At 32.7% G+C, this 21,307-nt stretch overlaps 2 protein-coding genes across 2 annotated transcripts; both read left to right on the top strand.

Moving 5' to 3' along the window:
* Positions 1-1,795: 1,795 nt before the first annotated feature.
* Positions 1,796-2,474, top strand: LOC140954953 (receptor-like protein 56). Its single transcript, XM_073406175.1, has 2 exons — positions 1,796-2,159; positions 2,311-2,474. The coding sequence occupies exons 1-2, from the start codon at positions 1,796-1,798 to the stop codon at positions 2,472-2,474; spliced, it is 528 nt and encodes a 175-aa protein (XP_073262276.1).
* A 6,221-nt stretch (positions 2,475-8,695) lies between these two features.
* LOC118050621 (uncharacterized) lies at positions 8,696-18,349 on the top strand. Its single transcript, XM_073406174.1, is given in 9 exon segments — positions 8,696-8,704; positions 8,868-9,842; positions 14,552-14,746; positions 15,531-15,754; positions 15,883-15,966; positions 16,249-16,462; positions 16,753-16,803; positions 16,805-17,421; positions 17,551-18,349. Coding segments are annotated over 8 exon segments (2,004 nt in total). The 3' UTR covers positions 17,057-17,421; positions 17,551-18,349.
* The last annotated feature ends 2,958 nt before the right edge of the window (positions 18,350-21,307 follow it).

The following is a 21,307-nucleotide window of genomic DNA, read 5'->3' as shown; positions in this document are numbered from 1 at the left end:
CGTTTTAAAATAGTTTTTTTTAAAAGTTAAAATTTTTTATTTTTTTGTTTTTAAATTAATTAGATGAAGAATTATTTGATGTTTCCATGGAACTTTGAAAGAATAATAAGGAATAACACTTTTGAGAGATTAAGATTAATTTTCAAATCAGACATAATCAACGAGAGATTAATACAAACTAAAAGATATAAATAAATAAATATCAATCAATTCGAGACAAATACAAAATAATGCAAGTGGACGCTATAAGCGTATTCTTATGGCTTTCAGTTGTTTCCCCTCCTAAATTAAAGCGTTTAAAAATAAAGCAATGAAGTGGTTTTTACGCTGAATGTGTCTCCCACAATAAAAAAAAAAGGAATGCAATCAGTCAGTGCCTATTAGGAAATTACCCCACGAAACTTCATGGAAGTAACAATCCAACACAAAGCCGTCTAAAATATTTACAAATAGTTATAACATTTAACTATTCATGTAGGGTTCTCTTTTTAAAATATTTTTTATTTACACTACCGCACTACACACTCTTCAAATGATAAAAAAATTCACAGCCGTTCAAAAAAGAAACCAGATCAAACCTTGGTTTCATTTTGTCAGTTGACTCCAAGTCAATGTCTTAATCTCCTCTTCTATGCAACGAAGGTTAATTATATAACTAGTTGGTGTTATGCGGGTTAATTTTTTAAAAAAAATTAAAATTTAAGAGCTTTAGATTTTTTTTTTGTAAAATTATACCCAAAAAATCTTAGATCTAACTGTAATGCTTAACCCAAAGTAATACTTATAATATTAATAATATTAAACTTGTATGACCCAAATTTAAGTGAGTTTGGCTGGAACACTAGATCCAAAAACCTTAAAAATATGATAACAAAATAGAAAATAATTTAATAGTATGGTAGATTTTGTATTTTAAAATATTTTTTGTTTAGAAATATTTTAAAATATATTTTTTTATTTTTTTAAAAAAACTATTTTTTTAACATTAGTACATCAAAACTATTCAAAAACATAAAATTAATTTAGAATAATTTTTTTTTTAAAATAACAAAATGACAGTTAAACCTCAAATAATTTCTTAAATAATATATAATGTTATAGATGAAATATAAAACTATTCATATAATCTCATTTAATATTTTAAGTTTTTTAATAGGATCAGAGTTATTAAATACATTATGAGAGTTATTATGGAGCAAGGTTTAGATTCAGGGCAAGTCAGGAGAATTAATTCAAATATATTTTAAAAAAAAATCAAAAAAACATTATTTTAATTAAAAAAAAAATCAAAGAAATTTTTACCAAATTTAAACTAGATTTTACTAGATTAATCGAATCACAAGTACACCTGATTTTTTAACTGCATGCAACTTTACAACTGAAGATTTGCCGGACCAGCAATGAAACAAAAAGAAAAGAAAAATTCTATATAATGGCCATCGTTAGTTTCATGACTGCCTGTGTAGATTCTTGTGGAAAAGATCAAAATACTTTCTTTCTTGTCTTCACAGTGGTTAAACGAGTTTTATTTAAGAGTAATGATTTTACATTGTTCTAAAACAAAAAACAAATATTGAAACTTCATGGAAATTGATGGATTGAGGAACCATACGTCACCTTCCATAAAAGATCCACTTGATCAAAGATGGGCCCGCCGTTCAATGAACACGCGGACGGCAATGCATGGTGCTCTCCCCTATAAAGAGCCTTTGGCTCCTAACAAGTATTTCATACATTAATTTCAAGCAGAAACAGAGGGGTACAAATGGGATTAAACAGGTTCTCTCTGCCAGCAATGGCGGTGATAATGATGATTAATGCCATGCTTCTATCGCAAGGGTGTTTGGAGGAAGAACGAATTGCTCTTTTGCACATCAAAACTTCCTTTGGTGAAAACCCATATGACATTCCATTCCCGCCATTCTCTTGGGGAAAAGATGCTCTCTGTTGCAGTTGGGAAGGAGTTACCTGCAGCAATTCCACTACAAGACGAGTCATCGAAATCAATCTTTTCTTCGCAAGATATTGGTACTTATCAGTCTTTTCTACGCAAGATATGGGAGATTTGTACCTAAATGCATCTATATTTCTTCCCTTCCAAGAACTCAATGTTCTTGTCTTGAGTGGAAATGGCATAGCTGGCTGTGTTGCGAATGAAGGTTTGCCTCTTCATTAAAGACTTCATCTTTCGTAATTTTAGCACAAAAAATAAATATATATAAACTGAAATCGATTTATTCTTTTAATTAATCAAATAATTTCTTTGGCTTTATACCCTAACAACTAACTAGAAATCTTACATGCATGCAGGTTTCGAAAGGCTATCAAGACTTGCAAAATTGGAGGTTCTTTCTTTGGAACACAATAACTTCAACAATAGCATCCTATCATCCCTAAAAGGGCTTTCATCTCTTAAACATCTATATCTTGATGAAAACCAGTTGCAAGGATCAATAAACATGAAAGGTACTTAGAAACATACAAACACATCATCACAACCAATTGAAAAAGACTCAAAATGTTAAACACACACATGTTCTATTACTTCTTTGATATGAAGTTATGAATTGATCCTTATAAGTCTCAATTCGAGAATAACAGGCCTAAGAGTTTTATATTAACTCTTTTTTTTTTTGTATTATTTTCTTAACTCAGAATTTGATTCATTGAGCAATTTGGAGGTGTTATGGCTGTGCTACAATAAGATCCAAGAATTTGTAACCTTAACAGGTATTCATTAATTAACGCCGTTTGATAACTCTTTTATTTCTTTTTTTTACTTTTTTTTTTTGTGTGTGTTTGTCTTCGATTTTTAAATAACAGAACGCATTTGGTCTCAATCATATATTTAAATTAGTGGGAATCCAAAGCTGGGAGGTGTCATTATAAACTTTACTCAGTACCGACTTGATTCTCAACCAGTTCATTCTACCATTCACTATTAACGCTAGGTGACTTTGGGTGCATGGTCCTGTAAAAGGGTTCTCCTGTCATCTGCTTGCTGTTATCTGATAAATATATTAACTCTGAGTGGTTTGAGAAATTAACCAACTAGGAGTCTGAAAGTACAGTAAATGCTATTTTATTTATTTATTTTGAAATGTATAAAAAAAAAATATATTTTTTTAAAATTTATTTTTGACATCAACACATTAAAATAATTTAAAAATAATATAAAAATTTAATTTGAAGCAGAAACTAATAATTAAATTTTGATGAAAAACAGATTAAATCTCAATGCTAAACAAACACTTATTTGGTGTTGCAGTTGAACTGCCGTTTTTCTATTGTTTTTTTTGTTTTAAATTATTATTTTTATTTTTTTATTGTTTTAATGTGCTAATATCAAAAATAAAATTTAAAAAATAAAAAATTATTATTTTAATACATTTTCAAATAACAAACATTTTAAATATAATTTTTACTACACTTTCAAACATGCTCTAATTAGGTGATGAATCATAATTGTTAAATTTAGTTTGACACCAAACCATTGGATTAACCTATAATGTTTTTCTCAATATTTCAAATAATTAATGATTTTGATGTGAGTGATAATCATGTAGTTGGTTTTCAAATCAAAGATTTGTCTCCTAATTAAATTCTTTGAAGACAAAAATGAATATTTAGGATTTGAAATTAATCACTAACTGCTTGCTATAAATATCATGCAAGCTCTGAAGGACCATCAAGGCTTAACAAATTAGAGACTCTTGATTTAAGCTGGAATTACTTCAACAATAGCATCCTATCATCCCTCAAAGAGCTTTCATCTCTCAAACATCTATATCTTGATGGCAACCAGTTGCAAGGATCAATAAACATGAAAGGTACTGAGACCCACACAAACACATCATCATAACTAATTGAAATGTTAGACACACATATTAGTTTCAATTTGAGAATAAAAGGCCTAAAAATTTTATATTAACTCTTTTGTATTCTTTTCTTAACTCAGAATTTAATTTATTGAGCAACTTGGAGGTGTTACGGCTGCCTAGAAATAAGATCCAAGATGTTGTAGCCTTAACAGGTATCAATTAATTAAAGGCCGTTTGATAATTCTTTTATTTCTTTTTTTTACTCTTTTTTATTTTTGTCTATCTTTTTTACTTCAAGTACCCTAGATTTCACCTTAGTGCCCAATATCCATCTTAAGTTTAATATTTCGAGTTTCAGATTAAGTATATATGGTCTCTTTAGTGCTTATTTCGGTTTAAATTTTATTTTTATTAAATTTTAATCCCAAAAAAATAAGACGAGAGAGGAAGGGATAGGTAGGTCATATTCTTACCATCAAAAAGACCAATAATGATTATTGTTTTTTTGTCTACGTGATCTAGAAAGACATATCTCTCTTTGCCAGATAAAAATAAATTATGAATTTCACTTTTTTAACATATAAATGTTAAAATATAAAATATAAAAATATATTATTTAAATAAATAATACTTTGTAAGGTGATTCATCATAAAAGCACATTCTCTATTTTATTAATTAATTAAATAGTTGTGCCAAAGTGTGAATAATATATTAATTATAACAAATCTCTATATACCTTTATTTAAATCAAGCTACATCACAATACCACTTTAGATTTCGAGCATGTTTGTTGTTATTGTTGAACTGTTATTTTTTTTTTGAATTTTTTTTGCTTTAAAAATAAAAAGAAAATATTTTAATATGTTTTTAAATAAATTTTTTTTTTGAAATGCAATCTTCATGACACATATTCTCAAACAAGCTCTAAGTTATGTGAAGAATAATTATTTAGCTTGGTACCTGTTTTTTTTTTTTTTTCAATTTACAACCACACTTCAAATAATTAACAATTTTGAAATGAGTGATAATCATGTAGTTGGTTTTCAAATCAAAGACTCGTTTCTTAATTAAATTTTTTGAAGACAAAAATGAATATTTAAGATTTGAAATGTAATTGATTTTTTTTTTTTTAAATTAATCACTAATAGGCTATAATAGAATCAACAATAGCACCTTATCATTCTTCAAAGGGTTTTCATCTCTCAAGCATCTGTATCTTTATTATCAGTTGGACGAATCAATAGACACGAAAGGTTACATGCCTACATATATTCCTTTTATATATATATATATATATATATATATATATATATATTACTAGTTTTTTTACAAGTGATAAGATTTATTTTATTTTTTGTTTGTAATTTTAGAATGTAGTCTCGAAACTACCTAGTTAATTGGAATTAAATAATTAAAACCGATATTATACATGAAAATAATTAAAGTCCCTTTTAATAATTACTACTAGCAACACACTTCCACACACAACTATCATCTATTTTCTAAAATATTCTTAATAGTTTATTATTAGAATAATAAGGATATGTATTTTTAATAGTACTTCTAAAATTTATTTGGTTTTGTTGTGCTTTCATATAAAACACCTACTTTAATTAATTACAAAAGAAGCAAGGAATTACATAATTATCTCGTAATCATCTTTCACATGTTTTTTTCTAGAATAGCATGCTTGCCTTTTCTAACAACAAATTCTTTATCAATTATAATAATCTTTTACTCTATTTTTTTGCTTTATTCATATTAATAACTTATTTTCTTAAACTCAAATTTACTCAAACGATAGGAATAAATTAAGTTATTCTTGGACTCTTAGCATTTTTGTCAAGCCATTAGAAGAACTAAACATGTATATAAAAAAAGAATATTTAATACATGGAATTAGGAATCTTTAATAGTATATTATTAAAATAATAAGGATATGGATTTTTTTCTTTAGATAAATATATGAACAAGGATAATATATTTGTTTTTCATATCAATGGAAAATAATCCTTATTCTTTTGATTTATTATTTTCGTTCTTTATTTTTTTATATATAAAAGTTTTGTTTGTTTTTAATTTACTCAATCAATTACAATTTGTCAAATATTTTGTTTTTAATTCGGTCTTTATTATTAATTTCTATTTTTTCCTTAGTTTTTTTATTAAAGTTTTATTAGTTTTCAATTTCAATCAAGGTTTATGTTATTTTATTTTTTTTAATTTAGCCCTTATTATTTGATTTGTTTTTTCCGTTTGTGAAAATTTATTTTTCTTTTTAATTTAATAATCCAATTGAAATTTTTTTCTTGCCTTTTAATTTTTACCCTCATTATTTTAATTATAATTTTTTTTATTTTGATCTTTTTTGTGTAATTGATTTTTTTTCTCTCACTTTCATCATTTAGCTTCTGATTTGTCAGGGATCGAGCTTTGTGATTTTTTCATTTATAGTGCTTTCAAACTAATGACCGAGGTCACAAGTTTTAAAGTTAATGCGGTTCAACATTTTTTTTTCTTGCTCATTTTTTTTTCAATTTTATCGCTCTATATTATTTTAAAAAAATATTTTTATTTTTATTTTTATCAATCAATTTCATATGTGTTTTTATTTCTATTATCTTTTTATTGATTTTAATAAATAAATTCAGTAAATATAACTGGGTAAATATTTTATTTTATGAGATCAAATATATTGAACTACATCTATCTTTTAATTTTTTAAGTTTTTCTTGTAGTTATTGTTAACGATTTTTTTTTTCATTTATTTACATTGATGATTATCGATTTATTTAATTAGATACTTACATAAGCTTTTTTATTTATATTTTGAATTTTTTATATAAAAAAATACATTAAAATAACTTGCATATCCAGTTTTCTTTTTTAAAAAGATACAACTCGCAGTGAAATATGAAATATAGGATATATATATATATATATATATATATATATATATATATATATATATATATATATATATATAGAAAGGGATGCAATTCTAAGTGTATTCAATGGGAAAGACATGAATTGCTTAATAGTCAATATATTTAAACCTAAACCCATATTTTGTATTAAATTTATATGAATGCACAAGCCAATGTGAGGGTGTGGGGACATGCATATAAAATTATATGCAGAGAACTTAATTTTAATAGAAGTTGAAACTAGTTTGAGAATATCTCTTACCATTAAACCATTAAAATAAAAGATTTAACATGTAAACTGGGTTTCTTTAGCCCTATGTATAGACAAAAAGTAGAAAAAATATATGAGAAGAGGTTTTAAATAAATAGTTTGAATTTAGTTTATGTTATCACATAAACCAATTGAATTATTTAAAATTTATATTAGATATTTTTAGATAAAATGTAAAAATAATAATGAAGAAGAAAATAATCTCTTACACTAGTTCAATCTTTATTAATAAGTCCTCCAAGTTGTTTAAAAGTTTATGATAATATGGGATTTGTATTATGTAATTTTTTAAACTTTATTATTTTTGTTAATTATGCGTTTTCTTTCTTAATAAAATTACAAAATTAATTGATACAATAGTATCTCTTTAGAGTAATTGTCATTCTAAATGCATCAAGAAAATTATATATATAATTTTATTACTTTTTTTATTTTAGTTTTGGGGAAAAATCTCTTAAAACCAATTTCAAATATAATCAAATCATTAAGAAATTGATTACATGTGAATAATTACACAACCACATTATATTACTACCTCAATCAGAGCCATATAACTAGTTTAGTAATAGTTTCCTAGTCCTCGCATATAAGAAGAGCCTTCATTAATCTTATATTGATCGCGAGCCTTCATTAATCCTATATTGCTCGCCCTTTGTACGATCCTACAGTTTCCATTACATTATTGTATGCTAAATTTCTTTTAACATGGATAATTTGCAGGCCTTTGTGAGTTAAAGCATCTCCAGGAACTAGATATCAGCTATAATAATCTCACTGGTTCTTTGCCTTCGTGTTTCTCAAATTTGACAAACCTTCAAGCTTTAGATATCTCTTCCAACCACTTCACTGGGAATATATCCTTGAGTCCCATTGGAAGTCTCACGTCTATTCAAGCTCTACGACTTTCACACAATCACTTCCAAATCCCAATCTCACTTGGCCCATTTTTTAACCTTTCAAAACTCAAGCTTTTGAATGGCGACCATAATGAGATATACGAGTCAACAGAGCTGGTACACAATTTAATTCCAAGGTTCCAGTTACAGAGCCTTTCTTTGACATGTACTGGATCCGGCGGAACATTTCCAAAATCCCTGTACAATCAACATGACCTTCAATTTGTTGATCTCTCACACAGCAAAATAACAGGAGAATTTCCAAGCTGGTTGTTACAAAACAACACAAAACTTAAAGAGCTTTATTTGGTCAACAATTCTCTTTCAGGATCTTTCCAATTAGCAAATCATTCCCTTGTGAGGCTGTCACATTTGGATATCTCGAGAAATCACATCCATAATCAAATTCCCACCGAAATTGGAGCATGTTTCCCGAGGTTAGTGTTTTTGAACCTGTCCAGAAATGATTTTGATGGTAGCATTCCCTCTTCGATCAGCAATATAAGCCTCTTGGAAGTCTTAGATTTGTCCAACAATGGCTTGTCAGGCAACATACCCGAGCAGTTGGTGGAAAACTGTTTATCATTAGGTGTTCTCATGCTTTCAAATAATCATTTGAAAGGCCAGCTTTTCTGGAAAAATTTCAACTTAGCACACTTGACCGAGCTGATATTAAGAGGGAATCAGTTAACCGGGATTCTTCCAAATAGCTTATCTAATTGTTCTGCATTGCAAGCATTGGATGTCAGTCTCAACAATTTATCTGGTAAGATACCGAGATGGATAAGGTATATGTCTTCTCTTCAATATTTAGACCTTTCAGAGAACAATCATTTTGGAAGTCTACCATCCAACTTTTGTTCTTCAAGGATGATGATAGAAGTTTATTTATCAAAAAATAAACTAGAAGGATCACTGATTGGTGCACTCGATGGTTGTCTTTCGCTGAAGAGATTAGATCTTAGCCATAATTATTTTAGAGGTGGCATTCCCGAGTCAATTGGTTCTTTGTTAGAGTTGAGCTTTCTTCTTTTAGGTTATAATAATCTAGAAGCTGAAATCCCAAGACAGCTGTGCGAACTAAAGAAATTAAGATTGATTGATCTTTCTCATAATAATCTGTGTGGTCATATTCTTCCATGCCTACATCCTAGAAGCGAGAGGTATAGGGAACATGACAGTGCTCCAGGTCCTTCTACTATGCCTTCAGCAATTGCTCCTATGCCCTTGGAAGATCCTTCTGTTAATAAATCTGTTGAGATTACAACAAAGAGTATATCGTATTTATTCAAGGGAATCGTCCTCAATTTGATCTCTGGTATCGATCTCTCCTGCAACAATTTGACAGGAGAGATTCCTTTTGAGCTTGGAAACCTCAGCAACATTGAGTTGTTGAATCTATCCCATAACAGTTTAACAGGTCCCATACCACCTACATTTTCAAACCTGAAGGAAATTGAAACTCTGGATCTTTCCTACAACAACTTGAATGGGGAAATTCCTCCCCAGCTTATCGACTTATACTCCCTATCTGCTTTCAGTGTAGCCCACAATAACTTATCTGGCAAAACGCCAGAGATGGTTGCACAATTCTCAACATTCAACAAGTCTTGCTATGAGGGAAATCCGTTGCTTTCTGGACCACCACTCGCCAAAAATTGTACTGGAGGAATACCGCCATCACCACTGCCAAGGTCTCAGACTCATAAAAAAGAAGAAAATGGTGTTATTGATATGGAGGCTTTCTATGTGACATTTTCAGTGGCATACATCATGGTCCTGTTGGCAATAGGTGCAGTTCTCTACATAAACCCGCAATGGCGACAAGCATGGTTTTACATTATTGGGGAGAGCATCAATAATTGCTATTACTTTCTTGTGGACAATTTACCAGTGCCAACCAGGTTCAGACGATTTCAGCCTTGTGTCTAAAACGATATTGGCTTAGTGTTTACTTTGTTTAGTGTTTACATTTCAAGTCGTGATTGATCAATAAACCAGTCTTTATAATTGGTGTTAATATATATTCAAACACTCTGTCCCATCCTGCAAATAATGTTCTGTTTTTTTCTTACCTTACTACCAAGTAAAGTTGCAATGAAGCAAATCATTTGTTTTTTATTATTCTTTCAAGACTAATTTCTCTACTAGGTATATAGTTGCACCTTTCTTTTAATTAGAGATTTGTTAAACTTTTGATGCGTTAAAGAGAAAATAGTATACCAAGACTCAGGGCATGGAAAAGACAACAATTATGCATTGAACTTTTATTGAGTATTTGCTTGAATATATATGCAGTGCTATGTTGACTTTAATGTTACAGCTAATAAAATTACAATATGGTTTCTTTTATGAAAAAATATGAAGGGTCATGCTGGTGAGATATCATGAGAGTTGACTAGTTCTCTATATCTAGAGTTATAATTAATCAACAAAATAAATGTTATATATCCAATAAATATTTTCATAGTTTTAAAAATATGAAAAGTCATTCTTAAGATGAGGCTTAATATTGATATAAGTAGGCTCTCTATTAAGTGTTTTTTTTTTTTGAAAACTTAATTGCAGTGTCGATTAATGTATTAAGTGTTAATATATGCTTTTTAATATGATGAGATAAAATTAAATTTTACTATCGAATGGGTGTATAGGTTTCATTGGAATGAATATCTAAGGCATTTACTAAAACTTTCTAGTTACATTTATATTCTGGAGTGTTATGTGGTTATTTTGATTTGAATGATGAATATCTGTATATTAAGATAATATTTGAAAGTTTGGTAATTTCAGTATTTTAAGGGTTAAAGTTAGGGTTTGGCAAGGGATATTTTTTTAAGGTTTAGGGAATTATAGATTTCGTGACAAGTGATCATAATTAATGTCTTCAAAATTAAATTTTGAGTTAAAAAAAAAATTAATGGACAATGGGGGGCCTCAATTGTTCATAGCAATCAACAATTCCTTTTTTTACCAGTTGATTTGTAGGAGGGGGGGGAAGTTGGTTATAGGAAAAATTCAATTTTTATATACTATTATGAAAGAGGCAGGTTTACGATATAACTTACAAAATTCTATAGTTAATAAACCTAAGATAAAATTAATATTTTTTTTACCAGTCGATTTATAGCTAAATAATATTCTTGCAAAATAGGTTTTGAATTCAAATCCCATGCTAGAAACTCATCGGTAATATTCTTGTAAATATATGAAATATTAACCAAATTGGTTTCCATCCCTGGAGAAAAAAACTCAAAGCATGGGTCATATTTGTCGCACGTGTACGGCGGCGTGGCGATCGTCCACCCTCAAGGAAAAATCGGAATAATTTATTCCTGGAAAAATGGGGAGAGACAAGGAATTCTTGTCTCTACAAGTGAAAATATGGACTGGGAGTCGTCACCTAGTATTCTGGTTACTAGGAACCTTAACTGGTCTTTAGAGATTGGGTACGGAGACTGGTTGCGTAAAGGGAAGGTATTAGCACCCCAACTACGCCCTACCTAAGGTAGGCTGCATTGTTTTAATGTCTGATAAAATCTAAGGTTGTGTTGTGGTTTTTTGTTATTCGGAATACGCATTACATGTAATGTCATACCCCAGGTTCTATTGTCCAAAAAAAAAAAAAGAATTAAATATCCAGAATATGCATTATGTGTAATGTCATACCCCGGATACTAAGAGACAAACAAAATAAAATTTTTGTTGTTTTTGAAATTTTGGCCAATATTCTCTTGACTTTAATAAACTGGTTATTAAAGCCAAAATGCATGCTAAAATATTGTTTTTTGACATATGAAAAATACGATATGATTTTTTAGATTTGAGACACTTGGCCGTATGCAAAAAAGATATTTTTTTCTCTTTTGTTTTTAATTTATTTTTTTTGTATTTTTGGAAGTTTTTGAAGAAAACCGGGTATTTTAATACCGGATTTGTATAAAAATACTGCCCGATATTAATCAAAATGACATAAAAACTGCGCAGAAAAATTATAAAATGTTGAAACAAATATTTTTGATTTTTTTTTATGCATGTGTGAACAGTACCGTATGAACAGTGTCGCGTGAACAATACCGTGGGACGAAAACCGGGTATTTTAATACCGGATTTATATTTTTACGATGTAAAATACAAACCGATATTAAGCAAAAATTGATAAAAACAAGTGCTGGAAAAAATTGTAAAAATTCAAAAAAATAAAAATAAAAAAATGAAATGGGCCGGGTCCGGCCCATATCAGTGGGCTGGGCCAACCCGGCCCATTACAGTAACCAGCCCTCTTCAGCTGCAGAACGTGAATTAATTCACGTTCTGCATGCAAACAAGGGAGGCAGCAAATGGAGAAGGCGACAGGGCGGCGAGAGATTACCTACGGTGACGTCATGACGGTGCTGCTTGCGGCGTAGGCACGGTGGCGATGGTGGCGGAGGCCGGCGGTGGTTCTCTCTCTCTCTCTCTCTCTCTCTTCTGTTTTTCTTCGGTTTCTTCCCTGCTGCTTCTTCTTCTTCTTCTTCTTCTCTGCCCTCTCTCTTCTCTTCTCTTCTATCTCGGTTCGTCTCCCTTCCTCCCCTCCTTTTTTTTTATCTTCCTCCTCTGTTTTTATAGGCAAAAAACAGGGGGGGGACGTCATGGTGGTGGCCGGTGTGCTGCCGCCCGTCCAACACGTGGAAAGTGGTCGGCAAGTGGTGTCCTTATTTCGGCGTCTTTTTGAACAAAAGAAGGAAAGAAATTAGGCGAAAAGGGGAAGAAAAAATCTTCTTCTTCCCCTGCCTCGCGTGTCCAGGGGAAGAAGAAGAGCTACAGTGCCTTCAAAACGGCACCGTTTTGGGCTTATGTTTTTTTTTTTTTTTTTTTTTTTTTTTGCAACAATGAATGAAACAGTGCCGTTTTGGTCAAAACACGTCGTTTCATTTAAAAGGAAAAGGCGCCAAAACGCGTCAGATTCAAAGAAGTCCCTCAATTTGCGTGTGTTTTTCAATGTAGTCCTTGGTCTCGGATTTCTTCAATTCAGTCCCTAATTGGCCATTAAACTTCAATATTTATGCAATTAAGCCCCTAATTTGACCAATTTAACTTCCAAAAATTATAATTTGACCCCAGAAAATTAATTTCTTCTAATTAAAGCCCAAATTAACTCTAAAATCAATTTTTTTGCAATTAAAACCTCTATAAATTCAATTAAACCTTCAATAAAATTTAATTGAGTCCATAAACTTCTAATTTTGCATTTTCTTCCTCAAATTGAATTTTCTTTGTCATCGGGGCTCTCATCAGTCAATGATATACTGTCAAAAATTAATTTTTATATTTTTGAACATCCTCAATCAAGTTTTGAGCATTTTTAGGGCGCTCTGACATTTTTTCACTGTTATATTTTTTTATAATGATTTTTTTTGATTTTTTTGTATTTTATTATTTTTTATGTGGGGACCCAAAAAATGGGTTACAACAATATTTATATATGTGATGTAGATATTGGCAGAGGAACTTTATTCCGAAAATAAAGTGTGGTTAGGGTTCTTGTTTGGCCTTTTCATGAATTCTGTACTCGTGTCTTTTGATTCTTATTGTAGTTGGTTCAGGTTTTGTCAAAAATCTCGCAAGACAATTCATGATTTTTATTGAGTAGAAACTTTCCAGTTCAGGTTTTGTACTGATTATTAATTATTTCGTCGTTCACTGTACACTTGACACGAGTTAGCAGCTACCAAGGAAAAACTAAAGGGCGGGCTTAGCTGTCTGATCATAAGAAACTACCTCCATCTTTCTCGGTCAACAATAACATTCTTGATGCCGCTAAAATTCCATTTCCATCTTTCTCTTACATTTATCTATTTCTTAATTCAGAAACCCTTTTCATCTTTATCTGTTGTAAGAACAGAGAAAGAAATTTTTTACTACTATGTTTTCTTGGGAATTCCTGAGGAAATCCTCAGAGTTGGCCCGTAGAGTGCTTGCCAATCAACGGAGCTGCACAAGAGCATTGCTCACACAATCATAAGGGCCTGATCCATTACCAGTGGCAGCTTATTTGTCAAGATCATCCTTTGGTGGGTTCAACAATGGTGATCATAAGAGTGGAGATGCATTGCTGAAATTTTTATTAAGATCAGTCGCTTCGGGAGTTGTGATTTTTAGCTCCAGCTTGAGCTTTAGCTACTGGTATCCTTCCTTGGTTGATAAGTGTTCGTTTGTTTCTTTCACCGACAGTGCAGACGATGCAGCATGGGTGTCAAGTGATGATCTTCTTCCACACAAGAAGAAGAAAAGGTTCCTCCTTGGAGGTACATGTAGAAAACAATGGTGTCTACTAGCTGAATTTTTCACTAATATTCTTCTCCTTATAAGAAGAAATATATATGCAGTGCTTTAAATAGGCAGAGCTCTGAATAGATAATAATCATATTCTAAAAAAATGTAGTAATTTTGTACAAGATTTGATATGACTTCTACAATTGATCATATTCACATAATTACTGCCTATACAAGATTTGACCTGAATAGTCAGTAATCAGATTACAAAATAATATTTGATCAATTCCTATAATTAATCAGATTACATAATCATAACTCATCATGTCAACAGTACCTCTGTAATTTTTTTCTTCACGTAGAATTTCGGTTTCTGAATTGAGTCATGCATAATATACCAGATTCTTTTTCTACAATATTTTTTTTATCCAGCATATGAACAGATCATACAGACTTTTTCAATACCTGGTATTGGGTACTCCTTTGTATCATTTTTGTCGATTGTTCCAGATTCATACAGGAGAAGAGTTTTCTTTAATTATGAAAAGCGCATCAGGTTGCAAAGCCCTCCAGAGAAGGTACGCAAATCTTTCAGGAATGGAAATATTTTCTTTGTATTTATGCCAGCATTCAATCACACACATTATTGGAGACTCAATTCATTGCAGCAACATGTCTAACTTTAAGCTATGAGAAATCAAATAATGAACTTAAGTTGTTATTTGGTTTTCTGTCTGTTGAAACAAAGCTTTCTTCTTTTCTGGTTTACCTATTCACTATGATTCCAAGTATGCACATTTATTAATTGACAATCCTACGGCCAAGCCTGGTATTGGCAAGGTCAATTCAAGCATGTCTTCGACATTAGATCTCAATCCTGCGTCTCCGGCAGTGGAAGCTATCTAGGCTTTCCAATGCAGAGCAATGGACTACTTCAAAACCATTTGTAGGACATTTATGTTTTACCTGATTGTCTGATTGGGGAAGCTTGAAACCTTTAAATGACTTAGGAATGGCTAATTCATCCACAAATGGAACCAAACATTCAAATATTGGTAGGGGTTTGTATTAAGGAGAGTTAAGGATGTGCATCAAGACAACCTTGCTGTCCTTCAATAAGAGCACCCCAAAACTCAGAAGTGACATAAAAGTCAGTTGTCAACTACCCACTATCTTCCAACTCCTAGTTTCAATAGGATTGATCTTCTTGTACACTAAGTCCACTTTTCATTTTGTTTGCCTGATATTCTTTTTCCTTTTTTTTTTCTTCCTGGGTGTGGAAACCATTATTACAACTATGAGTACTAGTGATATGTTATGCTGCTTCTTTTTTGTGTAATGTTTCATTTATTTTCCTTTCAGATTTTTGAGTACTTCGCATCTTTTAAAAAGCCTGATGGTGAAGTTCTTATGACACCATCAGACTTGATGAGAGCAGTTGTTCCTGTATTTCCTCCATCAGAGTCAAATCGCGTTAGAGAAGGATTTCTGAGAGGGGAAACAGTCCCTGGGGAATTGCATTGTGCACCTTAAAGATTTTTCATGCTTTTTGACACTAACAGTGATGGACTTATTTCTTTTTCAGAGTACTAATCTGTTGTCTCTGTTGAATTTGCTGGCCTTATGAATCTCTTCAACATCAATCATGTTGCATCACATGTTCTGTTACAGAAACTTGTGTTCTTACTTAGCCCTTTCCATGTTCAACGTTTAGGTACATCTTCTTTGTCACCCTGCTCAGCATTCCTGAATCAAGTTTTTCTGTTGCATTTAAGATGTTTGACCTCGACAATAATGGGTGAGTTGCTTGTAGTTTCAAGATCTATGTGCAGTTGCAGATGACCAGACCAAGAAGCTACTCACAGTAAAGACATTTAGTTCAGTAGAAATATGAATTGCCTTTCTCTTGAAGAAAATTTTTTCATTTACTGCTTTCTGGACACAGTCCACATTTTTATTAATTCAGCTTCTGCAGAACATCAAAACAATTTTGAAGTTCATTGATACTTATAGTACAATTTGCTTCTTGATTCTCTTATTTCTATTTGTGCTTATTTAAATGCTCGAGTGTTTATAACAGACAAATTGACAGAGAAGAATTTAATAAAGTGATGGGTTTAATGAGAGCTCAAAACAGGCAAGGGGCAAGCCACAGAGATGGAAGGAGATTTGGGTTGAAAGTAGCAGAGCCTGTGGAGAATGGTGACCTCTTAGAATGCTTCTTTGGCAAAGATGGCAGGACCTGTCTACAACAAGAAAGATTTGTTCAATTTTTGAGGGACTTCCATGATGAAGTATGTGCTTATATTTCCACCTTCTTATTACAGTTTCTGTTGCAATCTGTGTTTATATTTCCAACCTTCTATTACAGTTTCTGTTGTAATCTCCCATGAAGGGTTTTAAATTAACAGGATTTTTGTTCGGAAATGTCAGGAATGTCATAATATTGATTCGATAGAGGATAAGTTTCCTTTTCCAGTCTAATTGTGCTCTGATGAATCATCAATTCTTGATTCTGTTCATGATCATTGTCTCATTGTACTCGTATACAATTCACAAGAACTGAATCTGTTGAATTTTACAGATTTTACGCCTGGCCCATTATGATTACAGATCATGTGGTACTATATCAGCTAAAAGATTTTGCCTTGTCCTTGGTTGCATCAGCTGACATTAGACACATTAGCAAGCTACTCGATCGGGTAGATGAAGTAAGCAATGAACCACAGATAAGAGACATACGAATTACCTTCGAGGAGTTCAAAAACTTCGCAGAGCTACGTAGACAGTTGCAGTATTTATCTCTCGCCATTTTTGGCTATGGAAAAGTGAATGGGGTGCTAACGAAAAAAGATATCCAGAGAGCTTCATCGCAGGTAAATATTTAGCTGATTGTTACATTTCTTCAAGCTTTGTTGACATCCCATTAACTGTCTTACTTCTCATACTGATATGTGGTTTAAGTTTTACTAGGTACGCCGCATCTCCATCACCAATGATTTGGTTGACATAATATTCCATGTCTTCGATGCTAATCGCGATGGGAACTCAAGTTCGGATGAGTTTGTAAGAGTTCTGCAGGGACGTGAGACAGCAAGCCGGGTCCCTAGAGAACCAGGATTGAAGGGATTGATGTCTTGTTGTGCAAACTGCGCCAAAAATTACTCATCTGCAAAGCGTCTCCTCTAATATATTGGCCAATACATGGTAAACCTGGACATTTATGCAAATCATATCACCATAGGTAGGACAGGTTAGTGACCAACCAACATCTAGTTGCCTGGTAGCAGATTGTCATTTTTGTCTTTTTTTCTTCATGGGGTTGCACTAGAAGTATTCACTACTGAGATAGGTATTAAAGATTGTCAGGTTTCGTCTGCAGATTGAAGTGAAGGCATCATGGATAGCCCAGAAAAACCATGGCATTCCGAAACATGCTCAGACTCCAATCCAACATGTATTTGCTCCTTCCAAGTCACACCAAGTTGTCTCATTTAAGTTTAGAGGTGAAATACTCCCCGGAAATTTCCTCTCCTACTCAAGGTCATTTAGGACAGAGATGGGATTAGTATGCTTATTCTTGCCATGAATATAGTACAGTACAGAGGCTTCGGTTTGTTTGTAGAAAATCATGCCATCAATAATTTCCACGATTTTCACGGCCTTGCGTATGGATGTATCCGAGTAGTCTATGTTTGTTGTTAAGCCTGCATGGCCTTGTAAAACATCTCTGGTATTGCGCTCCTTTTCCCCCTTTAATTCTTTTCCTATTTTTCCTTTGGCAAAAGCAGTGTAAAAAGGTGTTCTGCAATTTGCCTTCCTCTTCTGTTCAATATGTTGTTTAATATTCATTATGCTCCTTTATCACGTACTTCGCATCTGCCTCTAGGATTGAATTTCAACCAAATTCAATTGATTTATATGGAACACGGGTTTTTCATACTTTCGAAGTTCAAAAGCTAGTCAACATGTTCTTTCAGGAGGAGGCATTTTTTGTTTTTTGGAGCTCAAAAGATGCATTTAGAACTTGGGACAGAACCACTAATCAAGTTCCAGTAGTAACTTTCTTCATCATTCTCTACTAAAAACTGAAGCTAAAGATCTAAATAGAATATCCAAAGTCCATCCTCACTTGTAAACAAGCACTTCATGAAAAATTGCTTGATGAACCCAATACATGAATGATAATGTACACTGTTAAATTCCAACATAAATTTCTAATGTAAGAAAGCTCGTGCAAGCAGTATGGTGCAGATGGTTTACCAAGTGAATAAGCAAATGAATATCTGCATTCATCATTCAAGATATGGTGAGTATTTTTAGCATAAAAGTCAACGCTGATAATATGTGTGTCCATGCAACATAAGCAACCCAGAATATCATGTCCATACTTGTTTATAATACAGATAAAACACAGGAAATTGCAAGATATTCACGTTTATGTTTCATGCAGGCATTATTTGTGATTAAGGAGTCTGTATATAGCATCTTCCACAGCATCTGAATGATGCAAATGGCAAGTGCATTATATTTTTATGTCTTTGTAATAAAAAAAGGAAATGCCACATTAATAATAATCATTGGACAGCAAAGCTATTACAATCATTAAAGTTAAATACGATAGCATCATTCTAATGTGCCAAAATCTACACAGCAAGCAAATCCATGGATTATCAGACACGTCTCAATCTTGGAACTGATGTGGGATTCATAGGTGCCCATTAATCATACGGAGTAAGATCCTTTCAGCACATTGATGTGGGTATGAAAGAAATTAATTAATCAAAATTTAAGTGTTTCATCATCCAAATCTTTAGTCATTTGTAAGACCAAGAGAGTTCATGCACCCAAAGGAACAAGCAATTAGATATTTTCAGCTTCATCAATAAAATGATTGTAGTAGTAAAATAAATGTCAGTATTAAACCCCCCATCCCCGACCCCCTTGATCTCTAACACACGCATAGAAACAGAAGAGCACACGCAATGCAGACTCATGTGCATAGATGTATGTAATGAGCTAAAGCAGGCCATAAAAGACATCACAATCATCAATAGCCACTCCAATGCTAAAAAGAACAGTTATTTATTTACAGAAAAGCAAGGTGGACTACAGCAACAATTATTCATCAAGAAATGAGAAATAGACTACAAGGACAGAACATAACAATTTATACCATTCATTTCCTCATACTGGCCAGACTCAAGTGCTGTGCAAGCGCATCCCTAATCGTCTGTCCAGTCTCATCTCCCTCTCCCTCGAAAACCAGCAATTCCTCCTCTTTTAAGCACCCACCCACACTCTCCTCCGGCAATGGCTCACCCCACTTAATCAAGAAAATTATGCAATACACACCCCATAACAATCACAAAAGGCAAAAAACTCCAAACTATCCTCTTTCCACCTCCTTGCCAAAAGTTGCCACCTCGCCTAACTCTCCCAAACGCAGTACTAACCAACTTCATTGCTCTACTATGTGCCACATTGAACTCTCTCTCCGCTGAACCAAAACTATCCTGCTCACTGTAAGGAGTTAACAACCAAGGCAATAATGGGAAACAAGAATCTCCCATTACATACTGAGGGATTGAACAGCCATCGCTTAGCATATAAGTTGGCCCTTTTAACAACTCCGACTCCCTTGAATCCTCAACACCCAAATAAAGTCTAGTTTGTCTAAAAATGGCTACTGGCTCCATACTACTAGGCCACCCTGCAGAAATATCCAAAAACCTCCCTTCAGAATCCACTAAAGCCTGAACCAATATTGACCCATTTCTCCCAAAAACTTCTCCATCAACCCCAAACCTCCCAAACCCCAAAGCACCACAGCAATTTGGGAGCGAAATCCACCCAAAGCCCACCACAATTCTCTCCAAATCACGGCGAAACTCAAACAAGTCCCCAAGTTTATCATTCACAGCTTTACAAACTGAATAAAACGCAAGGCAGGACGCCTCGGAGGAGTCCAGACCAAAACTTACGCGCCCACAGTCTTATAACACGCGCCGTGGGCGAGGCGGAAAAGGGCGGATGCAAGAGCGGTTTCTGGATGGATTGTAGATGGAAGAGAGAAAACGAGGGAAGGAGAAAGGAGAGAAAGGAGGCGGTAAAAATTGGGTCTTGAAAGGCGAAAGAATTGGACCCAACGTTGATCAAAATCTAAGGTGGCGGATGAAACGAAGCGGTGGAACAGGGAGGGTTGTAAAGGGAACTGAGAGGAGGGAGGGGGGAGAGACGAGAGGAGGGATTCTAGCTGGAGGGATTGGGAAGGTAGGAGGTAGAGGTCGTTTCGGGAAAGGAACGAGTAGGCTGCTGATGAGGCGGTGTTGAGGATGGAAATGACGTGTTGTGCGGTGGCAGTGGTGAGTTTGGGTTTTCTGGGTTTGCGTTTCTTGGTGGTGGGGTTTGGGGTGGTGGGTTTTGGAGGTGTCGCCGGTGTGGCCATTTTGGCTGAGTGGGAGAGAGGTCAGAGGTGAGTGTTGTGAAGTGCTTTGTGGTGCTTGAGACTGCAATTGTCAAAACATTACATGGTACCCATGTAAATTTTCATTTCTGTTTGGAATTGTATTCCACAGTACTTTTAAAAACTTATTTTGTATTTTATTTTTTATATTATTTAAATATATTTTTTAAATTTAAAAATAAAATTTTAACAAAAAAAATTTATATATGTTAAAATGTTTTTAAAAAACAACACACATTACTAAACATCCTTGCATGTATTAAATTTAAGTAATTATTTTTTTTGGTATAATTTTAGTAGATGATTATTTTCAGTTTGGTTCAGTTTTTATCAAAAAAAATAACTAAACCAATTTTTTTTTTCCAAAAAAACCAAAACCATTTCAAACCGACCGGTTTTGGTTTGGTTCAGTTTGGTTTTTTTTAGAAAAATAAATCAGTTCAAACCGGTTTGACTCGGTTTTTTTTGGTTTTTTTCGGTTTAGCTCGGTTTTTTCCACGGTTTTTTTTTATTTTGGTTTTGGTTTTTGGTTTCAGGCTTACAAAACCGAAACCGAACCGGTTGATTTTTAAAAATTTTAATCGGTTTTTTTTTGTTTGATTTTTTTTGGTTTTTTTTTCTGGTTTTCTTGGTTTATTCGGTTTTTGGTTTTTTTGCTCTACCCCTAAATTTT

Source organism: Populus alba, chromosome 18 (assembly GCF_005239225.2).
Source record: "Populus alba chromosome 18, ASM523922v2, whole genome shotgun sequence".
Classification (NCBI taxonomy): Eukaryota; Viridiplantae; Streptophyta; class Magnoliopsida; order Malpighiales; family Salicaceae; genus Populus; species Populus alba.
This window is presented reverse-complemented; position numbering and strand designations above follow the sequence as displayed.